Source organism: Staurois parvus, unplaced genomic scaffold, assembly GCF_062004578.1.
Source record: "Staurois parvus isolate SC_StPar_1 unplaced genomic scaffold, SC_StPar_1.0 ptg000397l, whole genome shotgun sequence".
Lineage (NCBI taxonomy): Eukaryota > Metazoa > Chordata > Amphibia > Anura > Ranidae > Staurois > Staurois parvus.
The window spans coordinates 530,207-547,296 of record NW_028318193.1 but is presented as its reverse complement, the minus strand read 5'-3'; the positions used below and the strand labels follow the sequence as shown (position 1 = coordinate 547,296).

Genomic DNA, 17,090 nt, shown 5'->3' with positions numbered 1-17,090 from the left:
GTAAGTGGGAAAGGTGCATAAAGATACTTTGAACTCTATTTTACTTTATTTACAGACTTAAGGACTAGGCTTTTTCTGGCACTTTTTGTTCAAATGTAACAATCAGGGGTTCTTTTGCTAGAAAATTACTTAGAACCCCCAAGCATTATATATTTTTTAAAGATAAGGCCCTAGAGAATAAATTGGTGGGTTTTGCAATTTTTTTTTATTTATATGTTTTAAAATGCAATTTTGTGGAAAATATACACATTTTTTAATTTTAATGCAAAAAAACCCTCAATACATAACCCTTATTTTTTAGTCAAATATAGAAGATGATGTTACTTTAAGTAAATAGATACCAAACATGTCACACTTTAAAAACGCACACGCCCGGGTAGTGGCAACAAGGACATACATTTTACTATCCATAGGCAACCATTTAAAGGCCTTTACAGGTTACCACTTTAGATTCACAGAGGAGGTGTGGTGCTAGAACTAGTGCACATGATCTGACGTTCACAAGTGTGGAATGCAGTTTGCGCGCTTGCAGGACTGACGCGTGCATTCACCTTTTCATGTGAGCAGGGGAGGATGGGAGCACTTTATTTTTTTTTTCAATTATTACTTTTTAATTTTTACAATGTTTCTTTAATTTTTTTTTAATCACTTTTATTGCTGTCACAAGAAATGTAAACATCCTTGGGACAGTAATAGAGATGTGACAGGTACTCTTTATGGATGGATCTGGGGTCTATAAGACACCAAATCCCTCCTCTGTACTTAAAAGCATTCAAAACATCAAGATCTGTGTTTTTGAATGCTTACAAGTTTTTAAAAATGGTGCCATTGACATTCAGGTAAACAGGAAGTGATGACAGGGTTACAATAGCAGACAGCCGATAAAAGCCAATTCCAGCTTTGTTCAGTTCTCTGACCAGCTGGCAGATGCAATGGCTTTTTGCTAGGGTCTTCTGGTGGATCAGGAGATCCTAAGAAAGTATAAGAAAGCTGTGGGGGGGGGGGTTCCCCTCCTGCTGCTGTAATCACAATCAAGCAGCTAGTTAGCTGCTCTGATTGTGATTACAAGAAAGCTAACCAGCAGAGAGCAGCTGCAGGCATCACCACGGTGCGACCACTTACAGGTACGTGACTGGTCAGCAAGTTGTTACTATACAGAGGCAACAGAGAAAAAAACTAGAAAAAGTATCTGTGGAACTTCAAAAAGGTGAATCACTAATTAATATGGAAATATAAATATGAAAATGTAGGTTGGTAGGTCAGTAGTAATAATTTGAGTGGGAGATGTGTAGAAAGATGTTTTAAAATATTTCACTCTTCTTTAATATACAGAGATACCAAAGAAAAAACTGGAAAAGGTATCTACAGAACCAAAAAAAGGTAACAACTCATTCGTATTGTACTGTTAAGGTGTTAAGGTAATTATATAGTAAGTGGGGTAAATGCAGAAAAATATTTTGCCTTATTACACCTTATTTTACACACAGAGTCACCAGAGCAGAAGCTAGAAAAAGTATCTACAGAACCCAAGAAAGGTAAATCGCTCATAATACTTGTAAGTAGTGAAGGTGGTTATAATGTGAGTAGGGTAAATGCAGACATATATTTTGAACTATTACACCTTATTTTACTACACAAAGACACCAGAAAAAAAACTAGATAAGATATCCGTGGAACTCCAAAAAGGTAAATCACATCTAGCACTTGGAATTGTGAAGGTGAATGTAGTAATAATGTGGGGATGACTGGTGCCAAATAATTTTTCAAATATTATGCCTTATTTTAATATACAGAGACACCAGAGAAGAAACTACAAAAAGTATCTGTGGAAACCAAAAAAGGTAAGTTAAACATTTGTATTGTTTTTGCAATTAATAAAAATGGTATAGTAAATATGGTAAAATAATTGGAGAAAAGAGACTAAAAAAGTAAATGACTCATAGTACTTGACAGTTGAGAAGGCAAAAGTGGTTATATTGTGAGTGGACTAAACTCAGAAATATATTTTGAACTATTACACCTTATTTTACCATACAGAGATGCCAGAGAAGAAACTGGAAAAAGTACCTACAGAACCCAAAAAAGGTAATTACCTATTGGTATTGTATTTGTAAGATTTAAAAGTAGATAAAATGTGAATGATATAAATGCAGATAGATATATTTTTAACTATTACACTTTATTTTACTAAATAGAGAGACTAGAGAAAAAAGTTGAAAAGGTATCTGCAGAACCCAAAAAAGGTAAATCACTCATAGTAATTTTAGGTCTTGAAAGTGGTTATAATGTGAGTGGGGTAAATATTTTTTTTTTTTTTAACTATTACACCTTTCTTACTATGTAGCGAAATCTGTGGAACGTAAAAAAGGTAATTCATTTATACCACCTCTTGTTATGGTAACAATGTGGGTGTGATAGGTGCAAAAAGATAGTAAAAACATTTCAATCGTATTTTACACTGCAGAGACAGCAGAAAAATGCTAGACAAGCTTTCTGTGGAACCCAAAAAAAGTAAATCACTTATTTACTTATAGGTCGTGAAGGTTATAATGTGAGTGAAGTAAACACAGAAATATATTTTGAACTATTACACATTATTTTACAATACAGAGACACTGGAGAAACTAGACAAGGTATATTTGAATACGTAAAATTTAACTTTGAACTGTTACACCTTTTTTTTTTTTTACCATTCAGAGACACCAGAAAAGAAACCAGAAAAAGTATCTGTGGAATCCAAAAAAGGTAACTCACTCATAGTATTTGAAAGTAATGAATAATGGGAGTGAGGTGATCACAAAAATATATTTTGAGCTATTATTCATTATTTTACGATGCAGAGAAGAAACCAGAAAAGGTATTTGTGGAAACTAAAAAAGGTGATTACTCATTAGTATTGCACTTGCAAATTGTAAAGGTAGTTATAATGTAAAAGAAAGGTAAATGCAGCAATATATTGTTTACTACTAAACCTTATTTTACTGTACAGAAACTCCAGAGAAGAAACCTGAAAAAGTATCTGCGGGACCCAAGAAAGGTAATCACTCATCTGTACTGCTTTTGTAAACTGTAAAGGTTGTTATAATATGAGTGCTACAAATGCAGAGAAATATTTTGAACTATTACATTTTATTTGACTATTCAGAGACACCAGAGAAGAAATTAGAAAAGGTATCTGTGGAACCCAAAAAAGGTAAATCACTTGACCTATAAGTGATGAAAGTGGTTATAATGTGAGTGGAGTACTGTAAATGCAGAAAGATATTTTGAACTCTTAGACCTTATATAACTGTACAGAGACACCAGAGAAGAAATTAGGAAAGGTACTTATAGAACCAAAAAAAAGTAATAATCAGTATTGCATTATTAATATGTAAAGGAAGATATAATGTGAGTAAGGTAAACACTGAGAAATATTTTGAACTATTACACCTTATTTTACTAAACAGAGACTCCAGAGAAGAGACAAGAAAAGGTATTTGTGGAAGGCAAAAAAGGTAATCATTTATAGTATTTGTAAGTCGTGAAGCTGAAGATAGATATAATGTGAGAGAGTTAAATTCAGAAATATATTTTGAACTCTTATACATTATTTTACAATGCAGAGACAGCAGGGAAGAAACCAGAAAAGGTGTCTTTGGAAACCAAAAAAGGTAATCACTTATTAGTATGGCACTTGTAAATTCCAAAGGTGGTTATAGAGTAAGGGAAGTAAATGCAGCAATATATTTTAAAATATTAATCCTTATTCTACTATACAGAGTCTGCAGAGATGAAACCTAAAAAAGTATCTGCAGAACCCAAGAAAGGTAATTAGTCAGCAGTATTGCATTTGTAAACTGCAAACGTTATTATAACATAATTGTGGCAAATGCAGAAGGATATTTTAAAATATTGCAACTTATTTGACTATACAGAGATACCAGAGAAGAAATTAGAAAAGGTATCTGTGGAACCCAAAAAAGGTAAATTGCCTATATACTTCTAAGTGATAAAGATGGTTATAATGTGAGTGGAGTAAACACAGAAAGATATTTGATCTATTGCACCCTATTTTACTATACAGAGGCACCAGAAAAGAAATTAGAAAAAGTACCTGTAGAACCCAAAAAAGGTAATCACTAATCAGTATTGCATTCTTAATATGTAATGGTAGATAATATATAAGCGAGGCAAACACAAAGAGATATTTTGAACTATTACACCTTGTTTTACTATACAGAGACACCACAGAAAAAACTAGAAAAGGTGTCTGTGGAACCCAAAAAAGGTAATCATTCATAATACTTGTAAGTCGTGAAGATGAAGATGATTGTAATGCGAGAGAGCTAAATGCAGAAATATACTTTGAACTATTATATATTATTTTACTATGCAGAGACACCAGAGAAGAAACCTGAAAAGTTATCTGCAGAACCCAAAAAAGGTAAACACTCATTAGTATGCCACTTGTAAATTGCAAAGGTGGTTAGAATGTAAGGGAGGTAAATGCAGCAATATATTTTGAACTGTTAATCTTTATTCTACTATACAGAGACTCCAGAGAAGAAGCCTAAAAAAGTATCTGCAGAACCCAAGCAAGGTAATCACTCATCAGTACTACATTTGTAAATTGTAAAGGTTTAAATGTTATTATAATATGAGTGCGGCAAATGCATAATTATATTTTGAACTATTGTATCTTATTTGACTGCTCAGAAATACCAGAGAAAACAAATTTTCTATGAAACCCAAAAAAGATAAAGCGCTTATTTACTTTTAAGCGGTGAAGGAGGTTATAATGTGAGTGGAATAAACACAGAAAGATATTTTGAACTATTACACCCTATTTTACTATACAGATGCACAAGACAAAAAGAATTAAAAAGTACAGGTAGAACCCAAAAAAGGTCATCATTAATCAGTGTTTCATTATTAATGTGAAAAGGTAGATAAATGTGAGCAAGGTAAACACGGAAAATTATTTTGAACTATTACACCCTATTTTACTATGTAGAGACACCAGAGAAAAAATTAGAAAAGGTATCTGTGGAATCCACAAAAGGTAACTACTTATAAGGGGGAGATTTAATAAAAAGGGAAAAGTCCAAATCTGGCACTGCTGTGCATGTTAGCCAATCAGCTCCTAACTTGTTCAGTTAGGCTTTGACAATAAAACCTGGAAGCTGATTGGCTTCTATGCGCAGCTGCACCAGATTTTGCACACTCACATTTTAGTAAATAGCCCCCATAGCATTTGTAAGCCATGAAGGTGGGTATAATGTGAGTGGGATAAACACAGAAAGGTATTTTGAGCTATTATACATTATTTTACTATGCAGAGAAGAAACCAGAAAAGGTATCTATGGAAACCAAAAACGGCAATCATTCATTAGTATGGTTTATCATTAGCATTGGTTATAATATAACTTGGAAAAGTTGTTATAATGTAAGGGAGGTAAATGTAGCAATATGTTCTGAACTATTAATCTTTATTCTACTATACAGAGACTCCAGAGAAGAAGCCTGAAAAGGTATCTGCAGAACCCAAGAAAGGTAATCACTCATCAGTACTACATTTGTAAATTGTAAAGGTTTAAAGGTTATCATAATATGACTGCGGCAAATGCAGAATTATATTTTGAACTATTGCATCTAATTTGACTACTCAGAAATACCAGAGAAGACATTAGAAAAGTTTTCTATGGAACCCAAAAAAATAAATCGCTTATTTACTTTTAAGTGATAAAGGAGGTTATAATGTGAGCGGAGTAAACACAGAAATATATTTTGAACTATTACACCATATTTTACTATACAGAGGCACTAGAGAAAAAAAATAAAAAAGTACCTGTAGAACCCAAAATAGGTAATCACTACTCAATGTTTCATTGTTAATGTTAAAAGATAGATAAATGTGAGCAAGGTAAACACAAAAAGATATTTTGAACTATTTTACTATGTAGAGACACCAGACAAAAAAATAGAAAAGTTATCGGTGGAACCCACAAAAGGTAACGACTGAAGGGAGAGATTTACTAAAACTGGAGCACTCGCAATCTGGCGCAGCTGTGCATGTTAGCCAATCATCTAACTTGTTCAGTTAGGGTTTGACAATAAAACCTAGAAGCTGATTGGCTTCTGTGCGCAGATGTACCAGATTTTGCACACTCACATTTTTGTAAATAGCCCCCAGAGTATTTGTAAGTCATGAAGGTGGTTATAATGTGAGTGGCATAAACACAGAAAGATATTTTGAGCTATTATACATTATTTTAATATGCAGAGAAGAAACCAGAAAAGGTATCTGTGGAAACCAAAAAAGGTGATCATTCATTAGTATGGTTATAATGTAACTTGGAAAAGTGGTTGTATTGTAAGGGAGGTAAATGCAGCAATCTATTTTGAACTATAAATCTTTATTCTGCTATGCAGAGACTCCAGAGAAGAAACCTGAAAAAGTATCTGCAGAACCCAAGAAAGGTAATCACTCATTAGTACTACATTTGTAAATTGTAAAGGTTTAAACGTTATTATAATGTGAGTGCGGCAAATGCAGAATTATATTTTTAACTATTGCATCTTATTTGACTACTCAGAGATATCAGAAAAGACATTAGAAAAGTTTTCTATGAAACCCAATAAAGATAAAGATCGCTTATTTACTGATAAGTCAGGGCTTGAAAAAGCCGCTCGCCTGCTCGCCAAATGCGAGGGGAATCCTTGTGTGGCGAGCACAGATGGAGAGGCTCCCCCTGCTCTCCAAGCCTCATTGTGAAGCCGAGTTCTGGTTTCCAACTTCTGGCTTCTTCTTCGGCACTGCCATTACAATGGCAGTGCCGCTGAGGGGACAGGTGCAGGAGAGGTCAGCTCTCCTCCCCTGAGAGGATCCATTATGAGAATAGGAGATTAACGGGGGCAATAGTAATATTAAGCTTATATAAAAGATACAAATGTCCCTTGGAAAAAAAAGAAGCAAATTAGAGTCAGTCCCTTCAAAGGTGCATTCAGTAAATTAATAAAAGCTGAAATAGAAAGATAAAAACAAATACATATTAATGCAGCTCTGTATTGATTAATTCATCCTTCAATGTATTTTTCTTTTTACATGCAAGCACAGTATGTACCTATATTTAACCTGGTATTAGCCCCTGTACAGCAGAGTCCAGACTGGGAGAGGGAGAAGCAGCACAAGAAGCCAATCACTTGTGCTGCAGTGCTGATATATCGTGTACATCAGGAGGATGCGGCTCTCCCTGTGTAATAATTGGGCTCTGTGCTCTGTATATCAGGAGAATGTGGCTCTCCCTGTGTAATCATTAAATCATCATCAATGAAAAATACAAAATGTTTACTACAGGTTTAAAGCTGTAAAACTTGATATTTTGATTGCACCCTATTGCTATTAAGCTATTGCTGTTATGTTTAAATTGACATAATAAAGCTATGTTATAATTGCAGTTTTTTATATTTTGGACTCTTTATTCTAAAGAAAAATGTAATTTCATAAGCTTTAAGGGGCGTGGCTGGGGGAAGGGGTAGGGTTGGGGGACAGGATGGGGGTGGGGTTGGAGGCGGACCCGGGCAAGGTTGGGCGGGGCAACTGGAGGAGGGTAAGGTTTGTGCCTGGCTAGTAGGTCTAGACTTGAAATTTTAAGCCCTGTTTTAAGTGATAAAGGTGGTTATAATGTGATAGGAGTAAACAAAGAAAGATATTTTGAACTATTACACCCTATTTTACTATACAGAGGCACTAGAGAAAAAAAATTAAAAAGTACCTGTAGAACCCAAAAAGGTTATCATTAATCAGTGCTTCATTGTTAATGTGAAAATATAGATAAATGTGAGCAAGGTAAACACAGAAAGGTATTTTGAACTATTATACCGTATTTTACTATGTAGAGACACCAGAGAAAAAACTAGAAAAAGTATCTGTGGAACCCACAAAAGGTAATGATTCATAAAGGGAAAGATTTACTAAAACTGGAGCACTCACACTCTGGCACAGCTATGCATGTTAGCTAAACAGTTCCTTGTTCAGTTAGGGTTTGACAATAGAACCTAGAAGCTGATTGGCTTCTATGTGCAGCTGTACCAGATTTTGCACACTCACATTTCAGTAAATAGCCCCCATAGTATTTGTAAGCCATGAAGGTGGTTATAATGTGAGTGGGATAAACACAGAAAGATATTTTGAGCTTTTATACATTATGTTACTATGCAGAGAAGAAACCAGAAAAGGTATCTATGGAAACCAAAAAGGTGATCATTCATTAGTATGGTTATAATGTAACTTGGAAAAGTGGTTATATTGTAAGGGAAGTAAATGCAGCAATATATTTTGCACTATAAATCTTTATTCTACTACACAGAGACTCCAGAGAAGAAACCTGAAAAAGTATCTGCAGAACCCAAGAAAGGTAATCACTCATTAGTACTACATTTGTAAATTGTAAAGGTTTAAAGGTTATTATAATATGAGTGCGGCAAATGCCGACTTCTATTTTGAACTACTGCATCTTATTTGACTACTCAGAGATACCAGAAAAGACATTAGAAAAGTTTTCTATGGAACCCAAAAAGATAAATCGCTTATTTACTTTTAAGTGATGAAGGAGGTTATAATGTGAGAGGAGTAAACAAAGAAAGATATTTTGAACTATTACACCCTATTTTATTATGTGGAACCCACAAAAGGTAATGATTCATAAAGGGAAAGATTTACTAAAACTGGAGCACTCACACTCTGGCACAGCTATGCATGTTAGCTAAACAGTTCCTTGTTCAGTTAGGGTTTGACAATAGAACCTAGAAGCTGATTGGCTTCTATGAGCAGCTGCACAAGATTTTGTACGCTTACATTTTAGTAAATAGCCCCCATAGTATTTGTAAACCATGAAGGTGGTTATAATGTGAGTGAGATAAACACAGAAAGGTATTTTGAGCTATTATACAATATTTTACTATGAACAGAAGAAACCAGAAAAGGTATCTGTGGAAACCAAAAAAGGTGATCGTTCATTAGTATGGTTATAATTTAACTTGGAAAAGTGGTTATATTGTAAGGGAGGTAAATGCAGCAATATATTTTAAACTATACATCTTTATTCTACTATACAGAGACTCCAGAGAAGAAACCTGAAAAAATATCTGCAGAACCCAAGAAAGGTAATCACTCATTAGTACTACATTTGTAAACTGTAAAGGTTTTTATAATATGAGTGCTGCAAATGCAGAAAGATATTTTGAACTATTACAGCCTATTTGACTATTCAGAGATACCAGAGAAGAAATTAGAAAAGATATCTGTGTAATTCAAAAAGGTGGTTATAATGTGATTGGGGTAAACGCAGAAAAATATTTTGAACTATTACACCCTATTTTACTATACAGAGACACCACAGAAGAAACCAGAAAAAGTGCCTGTAGAACCCCTAAAAGGTAATCACTAATCAGTATTGCATTTTTAATATGTAAAAGTGGATATAATGTAAACAAGGTAAACACAGAAATATATTTTGAACTATTGCACCTTATTTTACTATACAGAGAAGAAAATAGAAAAGAAATCTGTGGAACCCAAAAAAGGTAATCATTCATTAGTATGGCACTATTAAATTGAAAAAGTGCTTATAATGTAAGGAAGGTACATGTAGTAATATATTTTGAACTATTAATCTTTATTCTACTATACAGAAACTCCAGAGAAGAAACCTGAAAAAGTATCTGCAGAACCCAAGAAAGGTAATCACTTATCAGTACTGCATTTGTAAACTGTAAAGGCAATTATAATATGAGTGTGGTACATTTAGAAAGATATTTAAAACTATTACATTTTATTTGACTATTCAGAGATACCAGAGAAGACTTTAGAAAAGGTATCTGTGGAACCCAAAAAAGGTAGTCACGTATTTACTTTTAAGTGATGAAGGTGTTTTTAATGTGAGTAGAGTAAATGCAGAAAAATATTTTGAACTATTACACCCTATTTTACTATACAGAGACACCAGAGAAGAAATTAGAAAAAGTACCTGTAGAACCCAAAAAAGGTAATCACTGATCAATGTTGCATTATTAATATGTAAAGATAGATATAATGTGAGCAAGGTAAAGAAAGAAAGAAATAAAGAAACGTTTAACTATTACACATAATTTTACTATGCAGAGACACCAGAGAAGAAACTAGAAAAGGTATCCGCGGAACACAAAAAAGGTAATCAATCATAGTACTTGCAAGTTCTGAAGATAAAGATAGTATTAATGTGAGAGAGGTAAAGGCAGAATTATATTCTACATGTATACAATATTATATATTATTTTACTATATAGAGACACCAGAGACGAAACCAGAAAAGGTATCTTTGGAACCCAAAAAAGGTAAATCACTTGCAGTATTTGTAAGTCATGAAGGTGGTTATAACGTGAGTGAAATAAACACAGAAATATATTTTCAGCTATTATACATTATTTTAGTATGCATAGATACCACAGAAAAAAACAGAAAAAGTATCTGTGTAAAACAAAAATGTAATCACTTATTGATATTGCACTTGTATGTTGCAAAGGTTGTTATAGCGTAAGGAAAGTAAATGCAGCAACATGTAGTGTTTTATTAATCCTCATTTTACTATACAGAGACTCCAGAGAAGAAACCTAAAAAAGTATCTGCAGAACCCAAGAAAGGTAATCATTCATCAGTGTTGCATTTGCAAAGTGTAAAGGTTTAAAGGTTAGTGCTGTAAACACAGAAAGATGTTTTGAACTAATACATTTTATTTGACTTTTCAGAGATACCAGAGAAGAAATTAGAAAAGGTATCTGTGGAACCCAAAAAAGGTAAATCATTCATAGTAATTGCAAGTCAGAAGGTGGCTATAAGGTGAGTAAGGTAAACTCAGAAAGATACTTTCAGCTATTATATATTATTTTAATATGCAGATACACCAGGGAAGAAGCCAGAAAAACTATCTCTGGAAGCCAAGAAAGGTATTCACTCATTAGTATGGCACTTGTAAATTGCAAAGGTGGTTATACAATAAGGGAGGTAAATGTGGCAAGATATTTTGAACTATTAATCTTTATTTTACTACAGAGACTCCAGAGAAGAAACCTGAAAAAGTATCTGCCGAGCCCAGGAAAGGTAATCACTCATCAATGCTATATGTATAAACTGTGAGGTGAAAGTAGATAGATATTTTGAACTATTCCATCTTATTTGACTATTCAGAAATACCAGAGAAGAAATTAGAAAAGGTATCTGTGGAACCCAAAAAAGGTAAATCATTCATAGAACTCATAATTCATGAAGGTGAAGGTGGCTATAATATGAGTGAGGTAAATGCAGAATATATTTTTGAACTACTACACCTTAACCACTTGCTAACTGCGCTATAGCCCAATGATGGCTACAGTGCAGTTGTCCAGTTCTGGGAGGGCGTCATATGACCTCCTCCTAGAACGCGCCCTCCAGCGCACCCCCAGTGGCGCACACCTGGTGATCTCTGTGATCACTGTGTCCTATGGACACAGCTGATCACTTGATGAGGTAAGAGGCCAATCACAGCGGCCTTTTACCACATGATCAGCTGTGTCCAATGACACAGCATATCACAGAGTAAATACAGTTTGTGGTTATCAGCTGCACTTTGCTAATGCTGTCACAGCGTGAGGAAAGTACTGCCGATAACCAGCAACTGTCATAGAGCAGATCAGCATTGATCATCAGGGCACTGATGGTCAGTGCCATGCTGATCAGTGCCCAGCAGTTCCACCCACCAGTGCCCAGCAGTGCCACTCACCAGTGCCCAGCAGTGCCTCCCACCAGTGCCCAGAAGTGCTTCCCACCAGTGCCTAGCAGTGCCACACATCAGTGCCCAGCAGTGCCACCACTCAGTGCCATCACTCAGTGCTGCCAGTCAGCACCACCCATCAGTGTCACCCATCAGTGCCGCCTATCAGTGCCCATCATTGCTGCATATCAGTGGAGCATCATCAGTGCCTCCTCATCAATGCCACCAGTGCCACATTATCAGTGCAGCATAGCAGTACCCATCAGTGCTGCCTATCTGTGCCACCTCATCAGTGCCCATCAGTGCCCATAAGTGCTGCCTATCAGTGCCCATCAGTGCTGTGTATCAGAAAAAAAATAAATAAATAACAGAAACAAAGAAACTTTTTTTTTAATTTTTTGGCTTTTTTTTTTATAGTGCAAAATATAAAACATCCAGTGGTGATTAAATAACAAAATAAAGCTCTATTTGTGTGAAAAAAATTATAACAATTTTATATGTGTGTAATATTGCATGACCACGCAATTGTCATTCAAAGTATGAGAGCACTGAAAGCTGAAAATTGGCCTGGGCACAAAGGGGGTAAAAGTGTCCAGTAGACAAGTGATTAAATGGAATCTTCACTCTAGAAAAAAAAATGTAAAAGTCAGAAGCTACAAATCCTGCAGCTGCTGACTTTTAATAAAAGGACACTTACTTGTCCAGGGATCCAGCGCTGTCCTCACCTGGGCTAGCTCTTCACTAGCCTTCAGGTTCTGGCAATGCTGCTTTTGTCTTGCCCATTGTGCATGCATGAGATGTGCATATGTGAGCCACACTGCAGTTTGTGAATGGTCCTGCAGTCTTCTGGGATCTCTGATGTGTCCCAGAAGACTGCAGGGATCAGATCACCCAAGCGATTTAAGCTGATGTGGGAGCATGTACTTGTCAAAACTAGATACCGACTCCTCCCCCAAAAATTATATACCAAACTAGAATAGGGGAGGAGGACTTAAAATGTAACTTCCCCGTTTGGGGGAAGTTCCACTTTAGTTTACTATACAGAGATTGCAGAAAAGAAACCAGAAAAAGTAACCGTGGAACCCAAGAAAGGTATATCATTCAAAATACTTGTATGTGAGTGATGTTACCTGTAGATAACTATTACACATTATTTTACTATGCAGAGACACCAGAGAAAAAAACAGAAAAGGTATCTGCAGAACCGAAGAAAGGTAAATATATCATAATACTTGTAAGTCGTGAAGGTGGCTATATTATGACTAAAGTAAATGGAGAAATATATTTTGAACTATTACTCTCAATCTACTATACAGAGCAACCAGTGAAGAAACTGGAAAAGGTGACTGTGGAACCCAAAAAAGGTAAATTACTCAAAGTACTTGTCAGTCATAAAGTACTTGTCACTCATTAGTATTGCATTTGTAAAACATAAAAGTTGTTATAATATGAGTGGGGTAAACTCAAAAAGATATTTTGTACTATTACAACTTTTGTTACTATATAGAGTTACCAGAGAAGATACTAGAAAGGGTGCCTGTGGAACCCAAAAAAGGTAACTTATTCATAATACTAATGTGAGTGAGATAAATGCAGAAATTTATTTTCAACTATCACTATCAGACAATACAATGGCTTAGTGGTTAGCAGTTATCCCTGATAGGTCTAGTGTCATCAGTTCAAACCCCAACCATGACAACACCTGCACTGAGTATGCATGTTCTCCCTTTGCTTCTGTAGGTTTCCTCCAGGTATTATGATTTCCTTTCCCACTCCAAGGGCATACTTGCACATTATTTGTATCCTATCTAAATAAACATAGTATATGAATAGAAGTTAGGAACCTTAGATTGTAAGCTTAACCACTTCCCGTCCTGCCCATGTACATAAATGGCCAGATGAGAACAGTGCAAGAGCGGGTTGCCGTTCATAAACGGCGCCCGCATTTTCAGCCTGTGCGTGCTCCCTGGGAGAGCGCGGAACCGTGATACGATGCCGCTGTGTCCGGAGGACACAGCGGAACACCGATCGCTGTACAGGACCTGTGTGTGAGGTCCCGATCATGTGATCACTGATTGGCAGATAAGTGATCACATGAATAGTAGTAAGTAAGATGTCACTGACATCTTTGCTTACTACGTGTGAAATCTGTAAATGATCACAGAGGTCACATGGTACAAGGCTATTCAGAACAGCCTTGTACCATGTGACCAATCACAGCTCTCACAGTATTTCTCAATGGCTGCAAGAATGCAGCCAGAGAGGAGAAATTATTGCTTTTACAGCCTTTATAGGTATAAAAGCAATCAGTGTAAAAAAAAGAAAAAAAACCTTCATCATCCCCCACAAGTGGTACAGTGTCACTATGGTGACACTTTACTGCTAGGGTGACAGTATGTTAAAAAAAATAATAATAATAATAATATACAAAACTAATATAAAAATAAATTTTGAAAAATGATAATTGTTGGTTATAAACTAATTTGGGTTATTTTTTTCACTAAAAATATAGCTGAATACATTTTGGCCATGATTTATGAAGAAAAATTATTTGCAAAATGTTATCAGAAAACACTGTTTTTCACAATTTTTAAAATTTTCATTTATATAGCAAAAAATTAAAATCCCAGTGATGAATAAATACCACCAAAATAAAGTTTTATCTGTCTCAAAAAAATGCTAAAAAATTGATATGTGTACAGTGTTGCATGACCGCACAATTGTCATTCAAAGTGTGATAGCACTGAAAGCTGATAATTGGCCTGGACAGGAAGGGGGTAAAAGTGTCTGGACTTGAAGTGGTTAATAGAGACATGGACTGATGTGGAATATAAATACCTGTAATAAATAAATTACACATTATTTACTATACAGATAAACCTGAGAAGAAATTAGAAAAGGTGGAACCCAAAAAAGGTATATTAGTCATAGTGTTTGTAAGTCATGAAGGTGGTTTCAATGTGAATGAGGTAATCTTAGAAATATATTTTGAACTAATAAACATTATTTTATTATGCAGAGACTCCAGAAATAAAACCTGAAAAAGTATCTGCGGAACCTAAAAAAGGTAATCACTCATCAGTATTGCATTACTAAGTTGTTAAGGTGGTTATAATATAAGAGAGGATAACACAGAAAAATATTTTGAACTATTAAACCATATTTACTTTTAAGTGATAAAAGTGGTTATAATGTGAATGGATTAAATGCAGAAAGATATTTTGAACTATTACACCTTATTTTACTATACAGATGCCAAAAAAGGTAATCACAAATCAGCATTGCATTGCTAGTGTGTAAAGGTGGAAATAATGTCCAAGGTAAACACAGAAATATACTGTGAACTAAATTTTTACTACCTTTTTTTGCTATACAGAGACACTGGAGAAGAAACTAGAAAAGGTATCTGTGGAAGCCAAGAAAGGTAATCCTTCATAGTACTTGTATGTTGTGAAGATGGTTATAATATGAGAGTGGTAAATGCATAAATATCACTTTTTAATTTACTATACAGAAACACAAGAAAAGAAACCAGAAAAAATATCTGTTGAACCCAAAAAAGGTAACCACTCATAGTATTTGTAAGTCATGAAGGTGGTTATGATGTGAGTGAGGTTAACAAAGAAAGATATATTTTAAGCTGTGAAAATCAAAAAAGGTAATCACTCATTAGTATTGCACCTGTAAATTGCAAACTGGGTTAAAGTGTAAGGGAGAAGGCTTTTATTCGAAACCCATATCCATTGCGAGGGGCACTAGGCAAGGATGCCCGCTGTCCCATTTGATTTTTGCGATTGCGATATAAACCCTCACAATTGCAATCAGATAGCATGCAGATATACATGGGGTCAAGTGTGGGCCTCAAGTTTACAAATGTGCACTATTCGCTGATGATCTCCTCCTCTTTTTAACGTCACCTCTGACCTCGACTTCAGCTGTTGCTATACTCCTACAGGAATTTGGCAAGGTGTCTGGTCTCCTAGTAAACATATCCTCGACTCTGAATATCATTGCCCCCAGAGAGCAGGTAGAATACCTCAAAGCTCATTTCCCATTTATCTGGAGTAACTCAACCATTCCATATTTAGATGTGCATCTCACCCCTAGCATCGATCAACTATGCAGAGTCAATTTCCCAGCATGTTCAAAAAACTTCAGGATGATCTCCACCTTTGGTCAAAGTATGAACTCACATGGCTTGGTAGGATTAATGCAATAACAATGACACTTTTGTTTCGCTTACTTTATCTCTTTCGTTCCCTACTTATTCCAGTTAGTAGACCCCACTTACTGAAATTCCAAGCCAAGATTATCCATTATATTTGGGGCGACAAGGGACACCGTCTTTCCAAAAAAAGTCCTTTCTCGGGAGGCCTTGGCATCTCAAACCTCTTGTGGTACTATCACTATGCATAACTGAACCAACTTTCCATAGTATATTCCCGCAGCCTAAAACCTGACTGGGTCCACATGGAAAGATTATCTGTCCCTCACCACACCATAGACTTCTTGCTTTGGTGTCCAACTAAGAATAGGCCTTCGATCTTAGCCCCCCACTTTATCTCATTCTATATCCCTATAGAATTTCCTCCAGAAGCACTCCTCTCTAGTCTCCTCCCTCTGCCCTTTGGACCACTTATTCCATAATCCCGCTTTCCTCCTGGTCTGAATATTAAAGCCTTTCAATGGTGGTTGGACAAAGGATTGCATAGAATTGGTCATTTCTTTAATTCCTCTGACCCTCTTTCCCTGTGTTTTTGCCTAAGCTCCCATAAAATGCCCAGGAAAAGTTCAGATTCTTCCAGATTTCTCACTTCTTACACTCGATCTGGAGGGACAAACCAATTCCTCCAAGAATCTGGCCCTATGAAAAATGGTGCTCCCAGATCTCGGAACAGAGAGAGGGTATTTCTATCATTTATAAGTCACTTGCAGAGAACCCTGCCCCAGGATTACAATTTTCTGGAATAAGTTTTTTTTTACCTGATCCGCAAAGTTACAGGCTGTGCTGCACCACAGAACCCACTGTTCACTCAACATGGCGATGGTCTACATCCCCAAAAACAAGCTGACATTAATCTTCTTTATCCTCCTGGGAGCAAAACTGACTAATGCTCATGCTTGGAAACAAACTTTTGTCTCTCTCACAGCCACAAAGCGGAAAATCAGTTGGATTATGCTCCAGGAAAAGACTGATAGTGTTTTAGTTGATAAGGTTAAACTGTTTGAGAGTATTTGGGCATAAGAGGTCAATATCTCCCTCATCACTTAAAGATCCCTCTTAACAAGGGCAATAGATTGTCTTTGAGGACATACCTTCCT

The 17,090-nt window shown here is 35.6% G+C and overlaps 1 protein-coding gene across 50 annotated transcripts in view; it reads left to right on the top strand.

The window, feature by feature from the left end:
- Positions 1-17,090, top strand: part of TRDN (triadin) — a 974,263-nt gene that overhangs the window by 703,745 nt on the left and 253,428 nt on the right. For 45 of the 50 annotated variants that reach the window (XM_089686429.1, XM_089686384.1, XM_089686382.1 and 42 more), the window contains 41 exons: positions 1,333-1,380; positions 1,488-1,535; positions 1,794-1,841; positions 2,038-2,085; positions 2,196-2,243; positions 2,345-2,368; positions 2,698-2,745; positions 2,841-2,879; positions 2,990-3,037; positions 3,146-3,193; positions 3,450-3,497; positions 3,606-3,653; positions 3,762-3,809; positions 3,918-3,965; positions 4,067-4,114; positions 4,223-4,270; positions 4,379-4,426; positions 4,535-4,582; positions 5,488-5,535; positions 6,415-6,462; positions 8,352-8,399; positions 9,100-9,147; positions 9,373-9,420; positions 9,529-9,567; positions 9,676-9,723; positions 9,832-9,879; positions 9,981-10,028; positions 10,145-10,192; positions 10,309-10,356; positions 10,615-10,662; positions 10,768-10,815; positions 10,918-10,965; positions 11,072-11,119; positions 11,207-11,254; positions 12,935-12,982; positions 13,085-13,132; positions 13,276-13,323; positions 14,643-14,684; positions 14,788-14,835; positions 15,145-15,192; positions 15,283-15,330. In XM_089686429.1, the coding sequence (XP_089542555.1) occupies positions 1,333-1,380; positions 1,488-1,535; positions 1,794-1,841; positions 2,038-2,085; positions 2,196-2,243; positions 2,345-2,368; positions 2,698-2,745; positions 2,841-2,879; positions 2,990-3,037; positions 3,146-3,193; positions 3,450-3,497; positions 3,606-3,653; positions 3,762-3,809; positions 3,918-3,965; positions 4,067-4,114; positions 4,223-4,270; positions 4,379-4,426; positions 4,535-4,582; positions 5,488-5,535; positions 6,415-6,462; positions 8,352-8,399; positions 9,100-9,147; positions 9,373-9,420; positions 9,529-9,567; positions 9,676-9,723; positions 9,832-9,879; positions 9,981-10,028; positions 10,145-10,192; positions 10,309-10,356; positions 10,615-10,662; positions 10,768-10,815; positions 10,918-10,965; positions 11,072-11,119; positions 11,207-11,254; positions 12,935-12,982; positions 13,085-13,132; positions 13,276-13,323; positions 14,643-14,684; positions 14,788-14,835; positions 15,145-15,192; positions 15,283-15,330 (1,920 nt within the window). The remainder of the gene's footprint in view (positions 1-1,332; positions 1,381-1,487; positions 1,536-1,793; positions 1,842-2,037; positions 2,086-2,195; positions 2,244-2,344; positions 2,369-2,697; positions 2,746-2,840; positions 2,880-2,989; positions 3,038-3,145; positions 3,194-3,449; positions 3,498-3,605; positions 3,654-3,761; positions 3,810-3,917; positions 3,966-4,066; positions 4,115-4,222; positions 4,271-4,378; positions 4,427-4,534; positions 4,583-5,487; positions 5,536-6,414; positions 6,463-8,351; positions 8,400-9,099; positions 9,148-9,372; positions 9,421-9,528; positions 9,568-9,675; positions 9,724-9,831; positions 9,880-9,980; positions 10,029-10,144; positions 10,193-10,308; positions 10,357-10,614; positions 10,663-10,767; positions 10,816-10,917; positions 10,966-11,071; positions 11,120-11,206; positions 11,255-12,934; positions 12,983-13,084; positions 13,133-13,275; positions 13,324-14,642; positions 14,685-14,787; positions 14,836-15,144; positions 15,193-15,282; positions 15,331-17,090) is intronic. The other 5 variants (XM_089686385.1, XM_089686388.1, XM_089686395.1 and 2 more) reach the window with 5 other exon arrangements.